The following is a 21851-nucleotide window of genomic DNA, read 5'->3' as shown; positions in this document are numbered from 1 at the left end:
TGCTTTCTTCTTTTGTGCCACAGCCTGCCTCACTCATTCCACCATGCTGTTCCTTGCACCCCCTTTTGTCATCCTTCCACCCCACACTCCACCTCACATCCTGCATAGATTTCTTCTGTGAAAATCTTGCATACATCTTTCACCTTCTTCATCTGCTCCAAATCATACTTACCTAACTGCACCTCCACTTCTCTTTATATTCTGCCTTTTTTCTTTCCTCATGCACCCTTTCCACCCTCCATGAATGGACTATTTCCTGCTGTCCTTCTCCCCTTCTGTTCCTCCATTGCACATGAACCTTGACATTTACCACAACTAAGTGGTGGTCAGAAGGTCCACTCCCCCAACCTATGTATGCTCATGCATCCATTGCATACATTCTCATTCTGTCATTGACACATATACTGTATAATCAGTCATTGCCTTCTGTTCATTCAGTTCATCCCCCACCCTTCTCATCACTCGCCACATATACTGTACCTGTGGATCATTTTGTGGATAAAGAGGGTATTGGCTATCACCAACCCCCTCCCCACACAAATGTCCACTGGAGCACTGCCATTGTTGTCCACTTCTGCGGGCACACCTCACTCGCCAATTAATCCTTCTACCTTCACATTCCCTACTTTTCCATTCATAACTACATTAAAAACTAGAATGGCACTCAGTAGAGTGCCTACCTCCACCATCAACATCCATGCAATATTTACTAAAAAATTTACGAAAATGTCGAAAAACGCCATATCTCGCAACGTTAAAGAAAGTGAAAAAACATTCCTGGATCCGCCCCTTTATCTGGATCCGCACCAAAATTTAACGGAGTCTATCCTGTCCCAAGACCCATTCTTCTACCAAGTTTTGTGGAAGTCCGTCCAGTAGTTTTTGTTAATCGTGCTCACAAAGCAGCCAACCAACAAACCAACAAAGGGACAGGGGTGAAAATAATAACCTCCTTGGTGGAGGTAAGAATCTCTTATTCCTCTCAAACTTTTCCATGCATGCTTCCACATTTGGCCTGAACTGTTCTTTCACTCTGCTTGCATGATCTTGCGTTTACACACGGGACAGGGGTGAAAATAATAACCTCCTTGGTGGAGGTAAGAATCTCTTATTCCTCTCAAACTTTTCCATGCATGCTTCCACATTTGGCCAGAACTGTTCTTTCACTCTGCTTGCATGATCTTGCATTTACACACACACAATCGCCCATGTTTGTATTCCCACTTTCAGTCTTGTCTACACAGTCCTTGAACCAGCTGATCCATAATCTCTTGTATTCTCCTTCCATCTGTTGCACATGACAGTATATACACCCTCTTTTGCCTTCTCATTCTCACGTACTCCCACGCATATAGCTACCCCATCCATACTCCTACTCTCTCACGTTCTCACCTCCCATTTAGTGTCAGTTAATCCATATATGTCCACTTTTGCTTTTTCTCTCTCTCTGTCTCTCCACTTCATCATTTTCACCCCTTACATTCCTCGTTGCAATCTGTATCATGTCCTTTGTCCAGTCCTTGGTTGTCACCTGTTGGTCTGTCATAATCTGAGGCTTCTTGCTTGTACAGTATTTTTAGTTAGTTGTTTTCCGGGGAGGGGCACTAGCCCTCCACTCTCCTACTCGTTGACATGTAGGGAACACATGTTGGTTGGTTATAGAGTTGCCACCTAGTGTATTAAATGATTTCCTGGTTTTCCTGCAATCATTTGGCATGTCACTCAATGTAAGGTGACCTGAAATAGAGTTCCACCACACATGCTGCAACATGCTGTCTTCAGTATTATATCCATATATACTGTGTATATACAGTATGCATATTTTTTTGGTGGTCCAGAATTACCAAACTTCAAAACACTGTAATGGCTAAACTTTGGTTTATATTAACCTGAAAATTGATATACTTATACTTTATCAGGTCCCCTATCAACAGGAAAGAAAAGGAAAGACATGTGAGATGCTTTATTTATTTATATTTTAGTGGGGTGCACTTTGGTTAGGAATGCTAAAGCCATGTGTGGTGTGGCAAGAGTAAACAGCAAAGAAGAAAGGTATGGCATGATGGGATGAGGAGGTTATGAGACCGGTGGAGTAAGAGAGGAAGAAGTGGCTGAAGTGGATACAGGACGGGTTCAGTTGAAATAAGAATTGAATATATTGAGAGCAAGAAACACGTAAAAAGACTAGTGAAGAGGAAAAAGAAGGAGGCAAATGATGATCTAGGAAGAAAAATGAATGCGAACTAATCAGAAAATAGGAAGTTATTCTGGAAAGAGGTGTGGAAATGTAGAAGTGAAAGTGGAAAGAAATGTGATGGTGTGAAGGATGTAGGTATATTATTAATCCATGGAGATGAAGTAAGGACCAGATGGAAAGAATATTTTGAGAGCCTGATGAATGGGAATAGAGAGAGCAGAGCAGCTGTAAACATGATTGGTTTGGGGGTGTGCAGAGAAGGAATGCAGTGCCAGGAGACATGACACTCACACAGGTGGAGAGTGCTGTGAAGCGGCTGAAAAATGGGAAAGCTGCTGGAGTCGATGAGGTGTATGGAGAGATGCTTAAGGGTAGTGGAGAAAGTGGAATGAAGTGCTTGTTCGAGATATTTAAGAAGGCATGGATGAGTGAAACTGTAACTGCAGAATGGATAAAGGCTGTGATTGTATTCCTGTATAAAAATAAAGGTGAGCAAAGTGAGTGCAGGAATTATTGTGGCATAAGTGTATTGAGTGTGGTAGGGAAGGTATATGGATGAATTAGTGTAGAGAAAGTAAGAGAGATATCAGAACTCCTAGTGAGTGATGAACAGGTGTCTTTAAGAGTGGCAGACGATGTGTGGATCAAATATTTGCAGTGAGATAGGTAGTGGAGAATGCTTGTGAGAAGTACCATAAGGTGTTTATGGCATTCATGTATTTGGAAAAAGCATACAACAAAGTGAACAGAGGAGGATTGTGGAAAGTTTTGCGCATGTATGGTGCAGATGGTAAGCTGCTAGGTGCCTTTAAGAGTTTTTATGATGGTGGTGAGACATGTGTAAGGGTTAATGGGCATCTTAGTGAATGGTTCACGATCGGTGTGGGCGTGCGACAAGACTGTGTGATGTACCTATGGTTGTTCAGTGTACATATGGATGGGGTGCTGAGAGAAGTAAAAACACGAGTAATGGAGAGAGGGATGGCGTTGTTAATGAATGGTGATGGATGGAATATCTCAAATTTGTTGTATGGTGATGATGCAGTACTGCTTGCAAGTACTGGACAAGAATATGGTAGGCTAGTGCAGAGTTTTGCTGATGTCTATGAGTGTCGTGCCTTGAGAGTAAATATAGAAAGGAGTAAAGTGATGGTTATTGAGAGAGAAGGTGACTCCCAGTGTGATGTTACAGTGAATGGAGAGAGACTGGAATTGGCGAGAGAGTTCAAATACCTGGGTACAGTGATAGAAAAGAGAGGAAAATGTGCAAAAGAAGTTGAAAGTAGAGCGACACAAGGAAGAAAGGTATCTGGTGCAATGAAGGCCTTGATAAGAAACAGAGGCTTGAGTGTTGCAGCTGCACGAGGCTTACATGAAGGAGTGTTAGTGCCAACTTTAACATGTGGATGTGAGACTATGGTGTGGCATGAAAATGAAACATCAAGAGTAAGTTCAGCAGAGATGGAACTGCTGAGGAATGTATGTGGAGTACAGAGGGTGGATAGGATATGAAATAATGTGATTCGTGAAAGATGTGGAGTGAGGAAGTCAGTGGACACCAGAATTGAAGAGAGTGTACTGAGATGGTGTGGTCATGTGGAGAGAATGGATAACAATAGAGTGATGAAAAAGGTATACCTGAGCGAATTTGAGGGAGGGATGAGGTGAGGTAGGCCAAGGAGATGGTGGAGAGATACGGTGGATGTATGTGTGAGGAAGAGAGGTTGGAAGTCAGTGAGGCTAGGGAACTGACAAGAGATCGAGCTGGCTGGATGAATGTTGTGAGGAGAAGTGCATGATTATGGATTTGGCACCCCTTTTTAACGTGGCAGAGTCCAGATTGACTCAATCGGATACGTTTATGTGAAGCTACAGAATGTGGTGAATGTTTGTCATGTCTGAGAGAGCCAGGATTCCTGAGGCTTGAATGATGAGTGAATTGAAGTGTGGCCCATTGGATTGGGCAGATTTGGACTGTCTGGACATTGCTACTCCTCACCCTGCCCTAGGGTGGGAAAGGATGTTCGGATGATGATGAATAATGCACTTTGGTTTCCATTCTACAGCAGTTTAAGGTTTAAGGATGTAAAACTGTATAATTTTTTATTCTTCAATTGAGGTATGGAAAATAAGCTGCAAAATTATGAAAATCTTCCAGTTTAGGTGTTTGAACTACATTAACTTTCCACACACAGGAGGGAGTGATGTACAGTGCCTTTTTTGATGCGCCACCAGAAGATGAGCAAGATGGAAAGGTAACTGGTAAGAAGCTACTCTCAGAGATGTTGGATGATGATGATGATGACGATGATGATGATGAGGAGGAGGAGGAAGATGGGAAAGAAGAGAACAAAGCAGAAAAGAAGCAAGAAGAGATCCAAGAGGGGAAAGTACCATTATTGGGAGCACCAAAAAAGGAGGTAAGATAGTTGTTTGTTTGGTGATATGCAGGTAATAATTTTGGATTATTTTTTTAACACTGAACAGCTATCTAAAGTTTTTTTTTTTTTCCGAGTATATTTGGCTTGATTTTCCCTTCCCTACAGGTACAGGATTAAAACTTCATTTTATTTTCAAGATATACCTACACCTAATTCATTCACCCTCAGACTTCATAATTTATTTGGGTACATGATGTTATCAGCATTGTTGTTGCTTAACCACAGCCTTCCTTGTTCCAACAGACTCATCGGCTGCTAGTAAGCAATGGTCCCTATGGGATCATCTCACAGATTCCCTGCATTTTACTGTGGCAGGTGCTGTGCAGTGCTCCATAATGTGAGCTGTGTTGTGTGTGCTTATTCTACAGGTGGGGCATGTGATTTGTGTTTCCAACCAACCCAGTTATAAGTTGGAGTGTTGGGTGATGTCCTGATGTAAACCCAGTGAGATGAGCTCAATCCACTCTGTTTAAGGGTACCTCTAATATATTGGATGGGTATTGGTCGGGAGGCTTGTAGTACAGTATACCTTCATATACTGCGCACATTCCTAATACCTGGGTGAATGCACGATGTGTGCAGATGCTCATCTTAATGTGGGTGTTTATAATATTGTATAAACGCAACATCTCTCTTAGTAAGGGAACTGATACCAAAGCTCTCCAGTCTCATAAAAGTGACAAAATTTTATTTTCATCTCAGTCTGTTCTTAGTAGTGCTATATGAAAGAGCACATCTTTAATTAGATGTATACCATTTTTGGGCCAATTAAATATCACTTCATAGTCACATGACTTAATAACTTGACTTCCTGGGAGACGTAAGTGAAAGCAAATATATTTTGTAGCTTTCATCATACAACTGAAAGATATCATGGGAAAGGGGTTATGGAAAAGTGTGTTTATGTCAAATAAGTGGCAGATATTTCATTTTGTTCAAAAAATAGGTTCATAGATGCTGAAGCATCGGGGAGAGATAGTAGCAGAATGGATGTGGAAGATGTGGAGATTGGCCTGGGAGGAAGGTAGAGTTCCTGAGGTTTCGAAGTCAGGTATAATTATTCCCCTGTACAAAGGAAAAGGGGAAAAAGAAGTGTGTGGTAATCACTGGGGCATTTGTCTTCTGAGTGTAATAGGAAAAAAATATTGGGAATGGGAATGCTGGTGATAGGGAGAGCTGGAGCTCCTGTTTCACCAGCTACTTAACCATCCCCCTTTGGTGACCATTTCAGTGTGACACTAACATGGATATTAGAGCAGCCTACTCTCCTAAACACTTCCTCAAACCATCTCATACATTCACCACATGCACTTTACCCATCACACAACATTCCCCACTATGTCACAGGGGTTGACTCCAGCAAGGGCATGCAGCCAGAAAGCTTTGCCTCCCCCACCTAATGACGGACCTCTTGAAGGGAGGCATGACGAGGGCCTTGCTAGCATAGATCATGGGGCTGGGGTGAGGTGGGCCTCAAACCTGTGCTAGAGGGCACAGGGCATTGCGGTTCCAAGGCTGCTGCTTCCGCCCAATAGAGAGGGGCCAGAACCTGGGATTAGTGCCCCAGGAGGCTGCCCTATCAATGGGTTTATAATGGCTGGACAGTTACAGTGCCAAGGCATGATTGGGGGTATCCCTGTAGCTGTCTCGGCAGGGTGCCCTGAGGGTACTACCGCAGCCACTGTTCAAGGCAGGTGGGCAAGGAGTCCCAGATCCATTGCATGGGCCTAGGACTGTACAGTGGGTGGGGCCTGTGACATGTCACTCTCCTTGTAATCCAAAGCAAGTCAGAGGACATTAAATCACCCAGGGGGATCAGAGTGGCTTTGTGGAATGTGTGAAGTTTCAGGGCTAGAGCTGGGGAAGTACAGTAGTTGAGGTAATGAATAAGAAGTGGGTGGATGTGGGATGTGTGCAAGAAGTCTGGTATAGTGGTGGATCAGCCAGAGAGGTTGGTGGGAGGGATTGTTGCTACAAGTTGTTTTGGCAGGGTAGGATAGATGGATATGGGTGTGTGGGGGTGTTGGTTAGGGAGGAATGGTTGGAATATGTCATGAATGTTATGAGAGTAAGTGATAGGATAATAGTAGTGAAAATTTAGTTCAGCGTGATGGTGTTTGCAGTTGTATTGGCATATGCTCCACAAGCAGGCTTGCTAGAGGTAGAGAAGGATAGATTTTGGGATGAATTAATATGTGTAGTAAGTGGTATGGGGGATTATGAGATTGTAGTATAAAAGGGGGATTTAAATGGTTGTGTAGGTGAAGCAGCTCAAGGATTTTTTTTTTTTTCTTATGCAAGAAAGAAGGAACCAAAGGCCAAGAGGCCACAAACCATGGCTAAATTGGTAGAGAGGTGGCCTGCAGTCCTACCGGACCCAGGTTCAAATCCCCGCTGGGGCAGGGAACAATTTAAGGATTTTAGTTTTATAAAAAGGAGACTTTACCGATCTACCAGAAGACCCGCCGACATGTCATAAAATACCTCTGCTAGTACCAGTACACCAGTCTTGAATGAGACAGCCTTAGCGTGTATTCAATATGGATGGTGGGTGTTAGTGCCGAAGTGGTGACATGTGGAGGTGTATGGTATGTAGGAGGACTACTGGGCCATGGGAGCAGGCTACGAAGCCTATGCCCAGAGTTGGGGGGGGGGGGGAAAGGAGCCAATTCAAGATCCATTCATTTCGAGATGCCTGGACACACTGCGTTTGAAAGACTGGAGATCATAGGAAGTAGGAAGTACAGACAGAGGGAGACAGTTCCAGAGTTGACCTGTTGCATAAATGAAGGACTGGGAGTAACAATTAACTCTTGCATTAGAGAGTTGGACAGAAAAGGGATGAGAGTTTGTTGCTAGACAATGTGAAGGAGTACATGGGGGATGTGTGTATGATACAATATGAGAGGAAGGGGAAAGGATACTCGAGTCTGGGGAGGCAATGAACATGATTGTGTGCAGCACACATTTTAGGAAAAGAGAGAGAGAGTAGGTTGATTATGTATGAGTCAGGGGAAATAGCAGCCAGATAGTCTATTCCCTGGTCAGGAGGGCTAGTAGGAGGTTAAAGATGTTAAAGTTATAGGGAGCAAGGAGTGCGTTCAGCAACACAAATTACTGATATGTGACATGGTGCTTAAGGAATGGGTGATGAAAAAGAGAACCTATACACCTGGGAGAAAAATATGGAAGCAGAAAAACCAAGTAATAAGGGATGCCTTCAGTAGGGGGATGAGGAGAGTGGTTGCTGAACAGGGAGACTTTGACAGAAGTGTTAATGAGCAGTACAGAGCCCTCAAAACCAACCTCTTGAGAGTTACTGATTCAGTATGTGGATGGACAAGAGGCCCACCAAGGCATAGAGTGACTTTTTTGGTGGTGATGAGGGTGTAAAAGCTCTAGTTAGGGGGAAAAGAAGGCTGTTCCAGGAATGAAAGAAGGGTGGTAACAAAGAGGAATACTTAGAGGTTTACAGAACGAAGTCTGAGTCACAGAGACTTTTACTTAATAACCTAAATTGTGTGAAAGGGAAGACATTAAATAATTAAGGTGGCAAATCAGATGAAGAGGGATATCATAGGTGAGCAGTGTATGTAGAATGATGAAAGAAATGTTGTGGTGAATAGTGGGGATATCATAGATGCGTGGAGAGAGCATAACAGCCAGTTGTTGAATGAGAAGTTTGACTGGGACAGAAAAGGTTTGGAGCCAGCAGATCCAGTGTTTGGCCCTCGGCTTTTGATTGACACTGCTACTGTGAGTGGGGCAATCGGCAGGATTCAGGCGAAGAAGGCAACAGGTGTGTCTGAGTTGACTGCTGAAATGTTGTAAGCCTCAAAAGATACAGGAGGGAGATTAGTCACTGACCTGATAAATGCTATTATGTATAAGTGTGTCATCCCAGATGAATGGGTGAAGAGTGTAATTTTAAATGTGTACAAGGGGAAGGGTGATGCCAAGGAAAGAGGAAATTATAAAGACATAAAGCTTTTAGACCAGATAATGAAGGTATTGGAGAGAGTCCTAGGAGGTATGTTTAGAGAAAGAGTGAATACTGATGAGATGCAGTTAGGGTTTATACCAGGCAAAGGGACCATTGATGCCATATTCATTGTACGACAGCTTCCGGAAAAATATATGGAAAGAAGAGGGAACTGTACTTTGTTTTTGTTGATTTGGAAAAGGCCTTGGACAGAGTCCCTAAGAGGTGGTGAGGTGGGCAATGAGAAAGCTTGGGATCGAGGAGTGGCAGGTTAGGGTCGTTATGGCCAGTATGTGCGTGCTGACACCCAGGTACAGCTGAATGGAGCTTTGAGTGGCGAGTTTTCCGTGAATGTTGGCTTGCATCAGGGGTCAGCCTTTAGCCCCCTGTTGTATATCGTGGTACTTGAAGCCCTTTCAAGTGACTTCAGAAATGGACTTCCATGGGAGATTTTGTATGCTGAGAATTTGATGGTTGCAGAGAATGAAAGGGAGGTGGAGGAAAGATTTAGGAAGTAGAGAGATGGTATGGGGCACAAGAGCTTGAGAGTAAATGCAGGTAAACAAAAGTGATGGTATCTATGGCTGTGAGTGGTACTATCAAAGAAGAGGGAGAGTGGCCATGTGAGATTTGTCACGAGGGCATGGGAAGTAATTTCATCTTGTGCAGCGTTTTTGATAGGTGGGTGCACAAGAGATGTATAGGTATTAGAAGTAAACTATGAGATAATGCTGTTTCATGTGTGCGATGTGTCGGGGAGAGCATGTGGATATTGCTAATCATGAAAGGATTGAACTTGATGGTGAGTCTCTTGAGTGTGTGGAAGGGTTTTGTTATTTGAGAGACATGTTATGGGCTGGAGGTGGGGCAGGAGCTAGCTTTGTGGCTAGAGTGAGGAGTGGTTGGTATTTGGGAGACACATTATATGTTGGAGGTGGGGCAGGAGCTAGCTCTGTGGCAAGAGTGGGGAGTGGTTGGAAGAAGTTCAGGGAGCTGTTGCCTCTCCTGACATTGAGAGGGCTCTCTATCCGTGCTAAGGGATCTTTGTATGCAGCATGTATTAGGAGTGTAATGCTGTATGGTAGTGAGACCTAGGCACTAAAGGAAGAGGATATTTGTGGGCTCAGATGTTCAGAAATGGCAATGATTTGGTGAATGTGCAGTGTGTCCTTGAGTGCAAGGTCTGGGGGGACAAGGTTTGTGAAGTTAGAGATGAGAGGTAAGATGGGACTGGAGTTTAATGGTGTTGCAATGAGGAGAGGTAGATTGAGATGTTTTGGGCATGTGGAGAGGATGAGGGATGATAATTGGGTGCAGAAAATGAGAAGTGTTAATTTTGGTGGTAGGTTAGTGAGAGGTAGACCAAAGAAGACCTGGGATGAGGTCATTGAGTGTGACCTCACGGTTACAGGACTGAATAGGGAAGGTGCCATGGATTGAGCAGCATGGAAAGCCACCATTAGATGACCAAGGCCAGTGCATGCAAGCAGGTAGGAGCCTTCAAAAATGTATATGAATGAAAACGATACTTATTGACAGAGTTAAGGAAAGAAGAGAGGAATTAGTAGAAAAAGAACTGGGAGGTTTGAGGAAAGGAAGAGGTTATGTAGATCAGCTTTTCATTCTTAGGTGTTTAGTGGAAAAGTTTTTAGAGAAGGGAAAGAAGCTACATGCAGTCTTCATGGATTTGGAGAAATCATATAACAGGGTGGATAGACAAGGAATATGGAAGATATTAAGAATATGTGGAGTAAATTGGAAGAGAGCATATAACAGGGTGGATAGACAAGGAATATGGAAGATATTAAGAATATGTGGAGTAAATTGGAAGAAAGCATATAACAGGGTGGATAGACAAGGAATATGGAAGATATTAAGAATATGTGGAGTAAATTGGAAGTTGTTGAATGCCATGAAGAGGATTTATGTGGGTGCTAGGGCTGCAGTGTGTATGGATAGTGAACTGAATGAATTTTTTTTCCTGAATGTTGGATTGAAACAGGGATGTGTCATGTCTCCATGGTTGTTCAATCTCTGTATGGATGGGGTTATAAAAGAGGTACAAGGTAGGGCAGTCGATGTTGGAGTGGCTTTTATGAGAGAGGCCAACATTTGGAAACTTCCTGTACTGTTGTTTACAGATGATACTGTATTGTTAGTGTAAGTGAAGACAAAGGGGAACTGCAAGGATTGTTGAATGAGTTTGGGAGAGAGTGTAAGAAACAGAATCTAAAGGTGAATGTAGAGAAGAGTAAAGTTTCTAGAGAAGGGAAAGAAGTCGTATGTGCCCTTCATGGATTTGGAGAAAGCATAATTATGACAGGGTGGATAGACAAGGATTGTGGAAAGTATCAAGAATATATGGAGTAGATGGGAAGTTGTTGCATGCTGTGAAGAGGATGTATGAGGGTGCTAAGGCTGCAGTGCATGTGGATAGTGAACTGAGTGAGTTTTTCTATTTGAAAGTTAGGGTGGAACAGGAATGTGTCATGTCTCCATGGTTGTTCAGTCTGTATATGGATGGGGTTATAAAACAGATACAAGGTAGGGCAGTGGATGTTGGAGTGGCCCTAATGAGAGAGGGCAGTGTTTGGAAACTCCCTGTACTGTTGTTTGCAGACGATACTGTGTTGTTAAGTGAAGACGAAGGCGAGCTGCAAGGCTTGGTGGATAAGTTTGGGAGAGTGTGTAAGGAACAGAATCTAAAGGTGAACGTAGGGAAGGGTAAAGTTATGGTCTTCAAGAGAGGTGAAGTCAGTGAATGTACCGTGAGATTGGATGATGAGGAAATGGAAAATGTGAGTGTGTTTAAGTACATGGGTACTGTCATGAGTGAGGATGGAAGTTTGGAGGGTAAAGTGCTTGAAAGGGTACAAGAAGGAAGAAAAGTTGCTGGTTTCTTGAAGGCAGTGATATGAAACAGGGAAGTGAGCATGGATGTGAAAAAGTTATCACATGACAGTATTGTGATACCAACTCCAACGTATGAAAGTGAAGCTTGGACGTTGTTGGAGGGACACGAGTGAGAGTAGTGGAAATTAGTTATTTAAGAGGAGCCTGTGGAGTCACATGAAGAGACAGACTGACAAATGGGGATGTGAAGGAGCATTGTGGTGTGAATGTGGATGTGATAGGAAGTGTTAGGAGAAGCACATTGAGGTGGTTTTGACATGTGGAGAGGATGGAGAGTGAGAGACTGATGAGGAGAGTGTATGTGAGTGAGATGGTGGGGGAGAGAGAGAGAGGGGAAGGGGAAGGATGAGATGGAGGGGTGGAGTGGAGAGGTACAGTATATGATAGAGGGTGGTGTGATTTGGGAGCAGGGCAGTGAAATGGCGGGGGACATGGTGATGTGGAGGCGATTTGTTTGTGGCCACCTCATATGGGATTAAGGTGTCTGGTGATAGATAGATAGCAGGCTTGGGTTCGAGTACATTTTTCTGTACTCGAGTTCAAGTACGATTACATTTCGGTATCACGAATCCAAGTACAAGTACAAGTACTCCGTTTTATAGCTGAACTCGAGTCCAAGTACGAGTACATTTGTGCTGTACTCGAATCCAAGTACGAGTACTACTTGCAATTAGTACCAAGGTGCTAACATATTAAAAGCAGCTTATCAGGAGTTAGTGGGCGTGGCTGTACACCACTTGACCTTAGTGACTCACCAACCCAGGCCACCTGGCCTCTCCAAGGACACACCATTGTTACCCTCACCACTTTTATATATCATGGTTGTACTCGAAAGTACTCGTAAAATTGTCGAGTACTTTGAGTCCGAGTACAAGTACGAGTACAAGTACTGTACTATGGAAATTTTAAACCCGAGTACAAGTACAAGTACATTATATTGTGTACTTAAATACGAGTACGAGTATGAGTCCATGTACTCGGACCCAAGCCTGATAGATAGATAAGTAGTATATCTTGCCAAGAATATTTTTCTGCAAAAATTTTTATTTCTATTTTAAAATGCACAATAACATGCAGGTAGTAGTAGTAGTAGTAGTAGTTGTTGTAGTTCCTTGGCCAGTCTGGTCGAACAGCCCCGAGTCCCTAAGGAAAGCCACAGCCAAGACCAGGCTTTCCCACAGAGCTCTCAAGGAGTGTATGTTGTGTTGTTTGCGTAGGTGATTGTGTGCAATGCAGTCTTCTATAATGTGCTTAATAATATGGGATGCTGTGTTACATCCTGGACAGGCATCAGTGACAGAATCATCTAGCCTCTTCTGGGTAACTTAAGAGGGTTGGATGATGCCCACATCTCAGCCACTCCAGGTGGACCCTGTCCTCACGAGGGAGATAGGATTCAGAAGGTTGGATATCAGGAGGCTGTGCATGCAGCTGTGTGTTGTCTTTAAGTGACTGAATGGAGCAGCGAGTGATTTGAGTATGGATATGCATCTGGAAGCTGGTCTGAGGCAGGCAAGGGGGGAAAGATGAGAGTATTTATGTATGAAATCGTGTTTTGGGTGTTATTTTGATGTTCCATGGTGTGTGTGGATGTGCTGCCATGTAATGTAATGGATGTTGTGGGTTTGTGGAGGCTGCAGTGAGAATTTGGGTGCCTCTCATGTCTAGGTGATCCTTGACTTTGAGGACTTTGGTTTCTTAATGTAGGAGGGCTGTGGGTGTAGTAGCTGTGCAGCCTGTGATTATTTTTAGGGCCTTCTTCCGTATGGTCTATAGAGTGTTGTAGTGTGTTTTAGTGAGGTTAGGAGCCAAAGCAGGGCTTGCATAATTCATCACTGAATGTACATATTGTTTGCATACTGTGGTGGTGGTTTCTTTGCTGTGTCCAAATGTTGTATGGGCAGGTGACCTCAAGGCATTGGGTCTTGGTGCTATTTTTAATGTTTGTGATGTGTTGTTTAAATGACATTGTTGTATTGTATGTCACATCAAGGATTTTGTGTGTGTGTGTGTGTGGTAGGGGAGTGTTGTTTATGGTGAGGTGTGGGATGTGACTGTGTTCTGCTGTCCAGTTTGTGAGAAGGGTCACTGTAGATTTGGTTGGGGCTATTTTGAGCCTGTTTGTGGTGAACCATTTATGTAGTGTGTTGAGGTAAGGTTGGAAGATGTGTGCAGCTGTGTTTGCATTTTGGTGTGTACATGTGTTACGTCATATGCATAGGAAGCTACAGTATGTGTATCTGTGGTGTGTGGGTACGTCGTGCATGTATAGGTTAAAGAGTGTAGGGGACAAAACAGATCCTTGGGGGATGCCATTTGTGAAGTTTCTGATGTTTGAAGACTGACTAGCAAATGTTACATGTGCACCTCTGCCTGCTAAGTAGTTTGCGAACCATCTTTTTGTGTTACTTTGCATGTTTGTGTTGTATATTTTGTTTGTTAGGTTGTGGCGGGGGATGGCTTCAAAAGCTTTGCTAATGTCTATTGTTACTAGGAGTGTACTGTGTGGTGGCCTAGCTGAATTCATGCCATCGAAAACTCTCTGTGTAAGGTCTGTAAGAACAGTGTTTTTGGAGTGTAGTGCCCTAAAGCCATGTTGTGATTGGGCTAGGTGGGTGTGAGGTGTAACTAGTTGTAGTACCAGTCGTTCAGTGACTTTAGAGGGGTGTAGAGGAGTGTGATGCGGCGGTGTGAGGAAAGTAACGTGGGGTCTTTGTTGGGTTTAGGGATAGTGATGATAAAGCCATGCTTCCAGGTGTTGGGTATTATGTTGTGTGAGTAGCTGTAGTTTGATATGTTGGTGAGTGCTTGTATACCTTGTGGTCCAAGGTGTTTAAGGTGAATGTTGCTTATGTTGTCTGGTCCACAGGCAGATGAGTGCTTAAGGTTGCTAATGATGTGCTTTGTCTGGTTGTAAGTGAAAGGTGCCTAGTCTGGGTCTGTGAGAAACTGTCTTTTATGTCAGATGATATGTCGATCGTCGTAATGGGGGTTAAGATGGCTGACATGTGAAAAGTGATTGATGAGAGTGTTTGCTTGTTGTTTGTTTGAGGGTATGGTGTCTCTTCTTGTGATGGCAGTGTGCAATTGTGTAGTGTTGCTGTTGGAGAGTGTGATGGTCTTTAGTGTTTTGTAGTGTTTGCTGGTGTTTGTTTTGTGGTCAAGTGTTTGGTGATAATTATTCCAGTTTAGTGTTTGTTGTTCTGATATTTTATTGTTTAATTGAGTGTTGAGTTCTTGTATTTGTTGTACAGTGTCTTGTGTATGGGGTGTTGGGGAGTGTCGTAGTGTGTCCTGTTGACTGACTAGGCCTTGAATTTCTGGTGTGAAGTTGGGGTTGTGTCTCTGTTGCCATTAGGGATGTGTCTTTTGTCTGCATTTTGTATAATTGAATTCTAAGTGTGCACAGAGGTGTTGATGTTTGTGATGGATGCACTGTTTAATGTTTTGAAATGTTTTGTTTCAGTTACAAAGACCTCCCAGTTGGCTCTCTTATAATTGGTGTATGTGTGTCTGTGGTCAGCTGGGATGATTCTGGTTTTGGTAGAGTGATGATGACTGGGAGGTGATCAGATCCAAGGGTTTTGACCACTCTCTAGGGTGTAGTGGGGGCAAGGTTTGGGGAGCAAAAGGTGATGTCTGGGGATGGGAGGAAGAGGGCTTGGTGTGGGATATGGGTATGTTGATGGAGATTATTCAGTATGAAAAGATGATCTGTCTGAGACTGTATTACCAGTCCTCTGTCTGTGTCAGGGTTGATGACATGCCAGGCCGATGCCTTGGCATTGAAATCGCCACCCAGGATGATGTTGGATATGTTAGTGATGTGGTGTTTTTTAGGAGAGTAATTGTTTGGCACTGACTTGCCGTAAGTGCCTGGGATAGATTAAAAGCATCTACTTGCCTGAGTGCCAGGGGGTTATCTCATCCTCTTCAAGTCCACAGCAGGGGGCAGAGTGACATTGGTTACAAGATTGTGACAATGTGAGATGGCTTTTACCTTGTCATGGTGTAGTGGTATGCTGCCTGGCTCTCACCTGAGAGTCCGGGTTCAATTCCCAGCATATTGGTAATATATTGGATGGGGGGAATGTATGTGTTGGCGATTGTCATGTGTGATTTGTTACCAGTGTGTATTTTACTTGATTGTATTTCTGTTGTGGTGTCTTGTGGGGGGGAGAAGTGACTTTGCGTGTGCACTGGTATCTGAAAAGTTGATGGATTTGTGTATCAGGGTGATGAGTCCACCACCACCGCTGTGGGCTGGGCTTGTCGAATGGTGGTGAAATTATGAAATGTAGGTGTTTTTTGTGTTCTGTGTTGTTTTATTTCTTGTAAGATGGCAGTGTGTATGTTTTGTTGTTTGATGACTTGTGTGAGTTCTTGTTTTTTTGGTGTTTATGCCATCTATGTTTAATTGAAGGATGTTTATGTTGTGTGTGCAATGTGTGTTGGCTGTTGCAGCACGGGGGGAGGTGGTGGTGTGTCACGAGTTGGCACGATTTGTATTTGAATAAACTCGTGACATCATCTTTGGTGGGAAACCGCGAATTCTAGTGGAATCCCAGAATTTATCGCTCAGTTTAACCACTACGTATTCACCTGGTCAGGAGTGTTTTCAGAACAATTTTTCACTGTGTCATAAATGATCGTCTTTGTGCGAGACATTAGTACTTCCGCTGAGCGATTTATTTTGGGCATGTTTCGCTCATTCTAGCCGTTAGCAATGTGGCCACGACACTCACCTCTTTCTCACAATTTGAACTCAGTCAAGATTTGTATGCCACGGAAGCAGGTAGTGTGTGTGGCAGTGTCCTTCCTCAACGACGTCTAGTTCCCACCGCTGCCGTATTCCCACCTAGCGTGATTGGCGAGAGACTTAGCGTGTGCAGTGTCCTTCCAGTAACGATGCCCAGTCATCCGCTTGGTCCACTTTTCTGACCAATATTTTCTTTTTGTTTTTTCCTAGGTTTAAGAGTTAGCTTTTGAGTGAGCGAGTGAGTGCAATCTCCTTATTTTGAAATCATTTTTGAAATGTAACGTAAATTTATTTTCTATCTATCTATCTATAGCCCGACGCCCTAATTTATTTTACTGTAATCAATAAATTTAACAGTTCTTTTTCTTGAGCTTAATGTAATGTAAACTCGTGTTTTATTTTCCATATTAAGCTTATTTCACTTATAGCTCCTAGTTTGCATAAACGCTTTGCTATTCATAACTGGTACTTAGGCCAGTCCTTTTGTATTAAGCTTAAAATCTGTTGTGCCAACCAGGAGTTAATGCATCAGCAAGAATCTGTTATCATTAATAGCATTAGTTATTGATTGTCAGGGGTGAAGTCACTTTCTCCAGAGGCTAACAGTACTAACAAACAGCAATTGTGAGGAATTAGTCTCTGCTGTGTACTGTCGAGAAAGTTTATAAATTCTCGTTCTTAGAGAATCGGCAAAGTAAGCCGGCATAAAGTAATCATTGTTTGATTTTCACAAGACATTTCATTGTCCTTGTTCTCAGTATTATTGAAAAATGCCCTTTAATATTGCTTATACTTAAAAATCCCGTGACATGGTGTGGGTGGAGGGGAATGGGTAGGAGAAGGTTGTGATGGAGGTAAGGGTTGTGGTGGATTAGGATAGTGTGGAATGGGAGGGGTTGGGGGATTGGATGGTGTGGAAGGGATAGATGGGTTAGGCTGAGGAGGTGTGGAGGAAGTAGGAATAGGGTTGGGAGGGGTTAGTGGGTGGGGGGAAGGAGCATAAGGAGCAGGTCCAGGTGTTTGTGTAATGTTTTCTGGATGCAGGTGTTGTGCAGGTGTAATGGGTCCAGTTCTTGCAGGAATTGCACTGAACCAAACTCTTTGTCTGTCGGCTCGACTTAATAGGTTTTGAGCATGTTGGACATTTGCATTTGTTGGTGGGTCCTGGATTGCTCTCAATGTCTCCGGCTAGAAGAAGTCGTCGAGAAATGACCACCGGGGAGCCATTTCTCAGTGTGGAAAAAACGGTGTTGTTGTATGTGTTGTGCTGGGAGATGTGGTACTTGCCCGGGCAACCAAAGCCATTCCTAGGTTCTCGCCCCATGAGGGGCCAGGGGGGTTTGCGGTGGTTTGGCCCCCATACTGTCCTCCTCTTCTGCTTCAACAGCCTCTGGGGAGTAGACCCACGGCGAAGACGCCAGTGCTTCAGGTCCATAACATGCAGGTTATACTCTGTTGTGTTTTAATTGAGATTTATGTATTTCTCTGTACAGGATGTTAGTTTGTAGGTGTTCTTCATTGCAAGTGTTGGTGTCTCATGGTGATATCATTATACAGTACAGATATACTCTGGTTTAATGATGCAGTTGGTTAGGTAAAAACCCATTGTTAGGCGGGGTATTGTATATCAAGGTAGATTTAACATGTAAAATAGTAGGATGCGTTTTTCAGTCGTGGGCTTCCCCCCAGCCAAATCCAAAACCCACCCAAATGAACCCAAAAACAAGTTTAAAGCCAATCTAAGTGGCCTAACAGCTGCAAATGAGGCTAACCTAAGCCTAACACCTGTAAATAACTCATTAAAACCAAAAATAAAATCTGAAAATTGTCAAATATAGGTCTGTAAAGAATCAAGCTTAGTAAACTGTACCCCAAAATGACTGTTCACCTCACCTGTGTCTAAAACACATTAATCTGAGTCTAAAAACAGTTTATAAATCAACTGAAACACAGTTTTAGTCTAAATTATCATCAAAATCAGTAAAAAAAAAAAAATCAAAACCTATTGTTAAACCAGGTTTTGGCCATCGTTAGGTGGCGTATGGTGGTACTTCTACCCCCATCGTTAAGCTGGGGTATCATATCTAGGTGTATCATATATCGAGGTATAACTGTACTGTAATTCAGCAGTAGACTGTAGAACCAGTTGAGCAGGGGAGTACTTCCAAGGTGGGTGGAGAGCTGATGACAGGGAGAGCTGGAGCTCCTGTTTCATCAGCCCTCGGGACTAGTTCCTGACCATCCCCCTTTTCTGAACTTCTTCATGGCTTCAGTAACACAGAGAGGAGGCTAGAATGCTCTCTAATACATGTTTCTCTAATTGTCAGCACCAAACTACATGCATAGTACACACTACACTCCCATTTCAAAATTTAAAAAATAAAATGGAGCATAGTTATGATGGCTCGGAGTCCCCGGGGGGAGGCCATAAATGCCTTCGCCATCTGCCCCTCTCTCGGTGACGACTCTAAGAGCTGCCCGGAACCACTGTCTGACTCACTTCTTCATTTCTGCAGCATTCGCGGCCTTTCCTCTAACTTTCTCTCTGTTGAGCACCACCTATTCACCTCAAAACCTCATCTTTTCTTTTTGACTGAGACTCAGCTGTCTGAGAAAACTGACAGCAAACCCTTTTCTGTATCCTCCTACTTTCTCTATACTCATTTCAAAGCCAGAGGTGGCTGTTTTATATGTGTACGCAATGACATCTTGCTCTCATGTTTCTGAACTTGATTCTTCTGAATTCTCTACTCACTGGCTTCGGCTCTCCTGTCATTCCCAGACTAAATATATCTGCACTGTTTACTTATCCCCTAATTCTACTGACTATCAAAAATTCTTTGACTATCTTACTTCTACGATGGAACACATTCTATTCATTTCTCCTTTTTCTGAAATTTCCATTCCAGGAGATCTCAGTGTTCACCACCACCTTTGGTTCTCCTCTCCTTTCACTGATCTACCTGGTGAACAAGCCTATATCTTTCCTATCCTTAATGACTTAAAGCAGCTTGTACAGCACCCTACCCGTATCTCTGACCGCCTTGGAGAGAGCTCCAACATACGTGACCTCTACCTTACAACTAATCATTCTGCTTACACTGTTAATCTTACCTCTCCGTTAGGCTCCTCTGATCACAACCTTACTACCATAACCTGTCCTATCGCTCCGGTACGGCCTGCAGCCCCTCCAAAGAAACATCGTGTGTGGCACTTTGGAGCTGCGGATTGGGAGGCCCTCAGGCAATACTTCTTTGATTTTCCCTGGAATGATTATTGTTTCTGTGGCCAGGAGCCATTAGAGTATGCCTTGCACATTACGGAGGTTATACTCTCGGGGATGAAAGCATACATTCCTTTCTCATATCCTTTGACTAACGCAAGAAACCCTTGGGTTATTCACGCTTGTTCTAATGCTGTTCGCCACAAGGAGAGGGCCTATAAAAGGTACCAGAGCCACCCCACCCCTGAATCACATCTTTTTTATGTTTCTGCCCGGAATTGTGCTAAGTCTGTTCTTTGCTGTGCTAAAAATAATTTCATCCATACTAAATGCACTCAAATCTCCAACTTGAGTTCTTCCCGCTCCTTGTGGCACCTTGCCAAAAACCTGTCTGACAACTTTATCTCATCATCCTTCCCTCCTCTTTTCTACTCTGATGGCTCTGTAGCTATTTCTTCTACTGATAAAGCAGATCTCTTCACTCAGATTTTCTTCTCCAATTCCACCTTAGACGATTCCGGTGCTGTTCCTCCATCACTTCCTCCCTCTGACTTCCTCATGGCGGACATTAAAATTTCTTCAGCTGATGTATTTTCTGCCATCACAGGCCTCAATACTAACAGGGCATATGGGCCTGATGGGGTCCTTCCTGTAGTCCTCAAGAACTGTGCTTCTGTGCTTACACCCTGCCTAGGTAGACTCATTTGCCTTTGTCTTTCAACTTGTACCTTTCCTTCATGCTGGAAGTTTGCTCTCATTCAGCCAGTCCCAAAGAAGGGTGATCATTCCCAGCCCTCTAACTATCATCCAACTGCTTTAACATCCTGTGTCTCAAAAGTTTTTGAGTTTATTCTTAACAGAAAATTTTAAAACATCTTTCCTATCACAACCTTCTTTCTGATTATCAGTATTGGTTCTGTCAGGGACGCTTCACTGGCGATCTTCTTGCCCACCTTTCAGACTCCTGGTCATCCTCCTTTAGGGACTTTGGCAAAAGCTTTGCCATTGCAGTTGACATCTCAAAGGCTTTCGATTGAGTCTGGCATAAATCTTTAATTTCCAAACTGCCCTCTTATGGTTCCTATCCTTCTATCTGTGCCTTCATCTACACCTTCCTTTCTGGTCGTTCTATAGCTGCTGTTGTAGACGGCCATCTTCTCCTAGATCTATCAACAGTGGTGTTCCTCAGGGCTCTGTCCTGTCACCAACTCTCTTCCTTTTATTCATCAGTGATCTTTTAAGCTTTACATCTAACCCTATCCACTCGTACGCTGATGATTCCACCCTTCACCTTTCCATTCGGTTCCTGCAACGTCCATCCCAGCAGTTACTTCAACAAGCAAGGAATGAGGCTATGGCACACCTAATGTCTGACTTGGTTCGTATCTCTGACTGGGGTAAAAATAATCTTGTTGTTTTTAATGCATCAAAGACTCAGTTTTTACACCTATCAACCCGACAAAATCTTCCACTGGAGTACCCACTAATGTTTAATAATATCCAGCTCAAGCCTGCATCATCCTTGAACATGCTTGGGGTTTCATTCACCTAGGATTTATCTTGGAAAGATCATATTACATCTCTTGTAAAATCAGCTTCCAAGAGATTGTGTGTGCTAAGCCGACTCTGTACCTTCTTTACCCCTGTACAGTTGTTGACTTTATAGACGAGTTTTCTTCGCCCCTGTGTGGAGTACAACTCTCATGTTTTGGGAGGCTCCCCACGTACAGCTCTTCTCAATAGGATGGAGTCAAAGGTTTTTCGTCTCATTAACTCTCCTCCTCTTACTGAATCCCTTCAACCTCTGTCTCTTCACCACACTGTTGCCTCTTCATCTCTTTTCTATCACTACTTCAATGGTCACTGCTTCTCTAAACTGTCTGCTTGCATTCCTCCACCTCTACAATGGGCGCGAAGCACCTGTCCAGCAGCAAACTCTCATCCCTTTTCTGTCCAACTTTCTAATGCAAGAGTTAACTGTTTCTCCCAGTCCTTCATTTATGCAACAGGTCCACTCTGGAACTGTCTCCCTCTATCTGTATTTCCTACTTCCTGTGATCTCCAATCTTTCAAATGCAGTGTGTCCAGGGATCTCAAAATGAACAGATCTTGAATTTGGCTCACTTTTTTTTTTTTTTTTTTTTTTTTTTTTTTTTCTCCTCGGAAGGAATTGTTTGCAGGCTCCTAGCCTTTGGTTCTTTCTTATTTGCATAAAAAAAAAAAAAAAATACAGTAGTTGTATGGTTTATTCCCTCATGCACTTCATCACTTTTTATCACCTGTATTTTCCCCACACACCAAGTGTTCATCCAATTTCATTATATGACTGAATCAGT

The 21851-nt window shown here is 43.2% G+C and overlaps 1 protein-coding gene across 1 annotated transcript in view; it reads left to right on the top strand.

The window, feature by feature from the left end:
- The window catches only part of LOC145404918 (U3 small nucleolar ribonucleoprotein MPP10-like), a 422647-nt gene that overhangs the window by 188574 nt on the left and 212222 nt on the right, over positions 1 to 21851 (top strand). The window contains exon 4 of the mRNA XM_080276425.1: positions 4393 to 4617. Within this exon, the coding sequence (XP_080132551.1) occupies positions 4393 to 4617 (225 nt within the window). The remainder of the gene's footprint in view (positions 1 to 4392; positions 4618 to 21851) is intronic.

Source organism: Coenobita brevimanus, chromosome 65 (genome assembly GCF_032717465.1).
Source record: "Coenobita brevimanus isolate Jiangsu-jjx chromosome 65, ASM3271746v2, whole genome shotgun sequence".
Lineage (NCBI taxonomy): Eukaryota > Metazoa > Arthropoda > Malacostraca > Decapoda > Coenobitidae > Coenobita > Coenobita brevimanus.
Note: the sequence above shows the minus strand (reverse complement) of the source record. Positions and strands in the feature narration are given on the sequence as shown.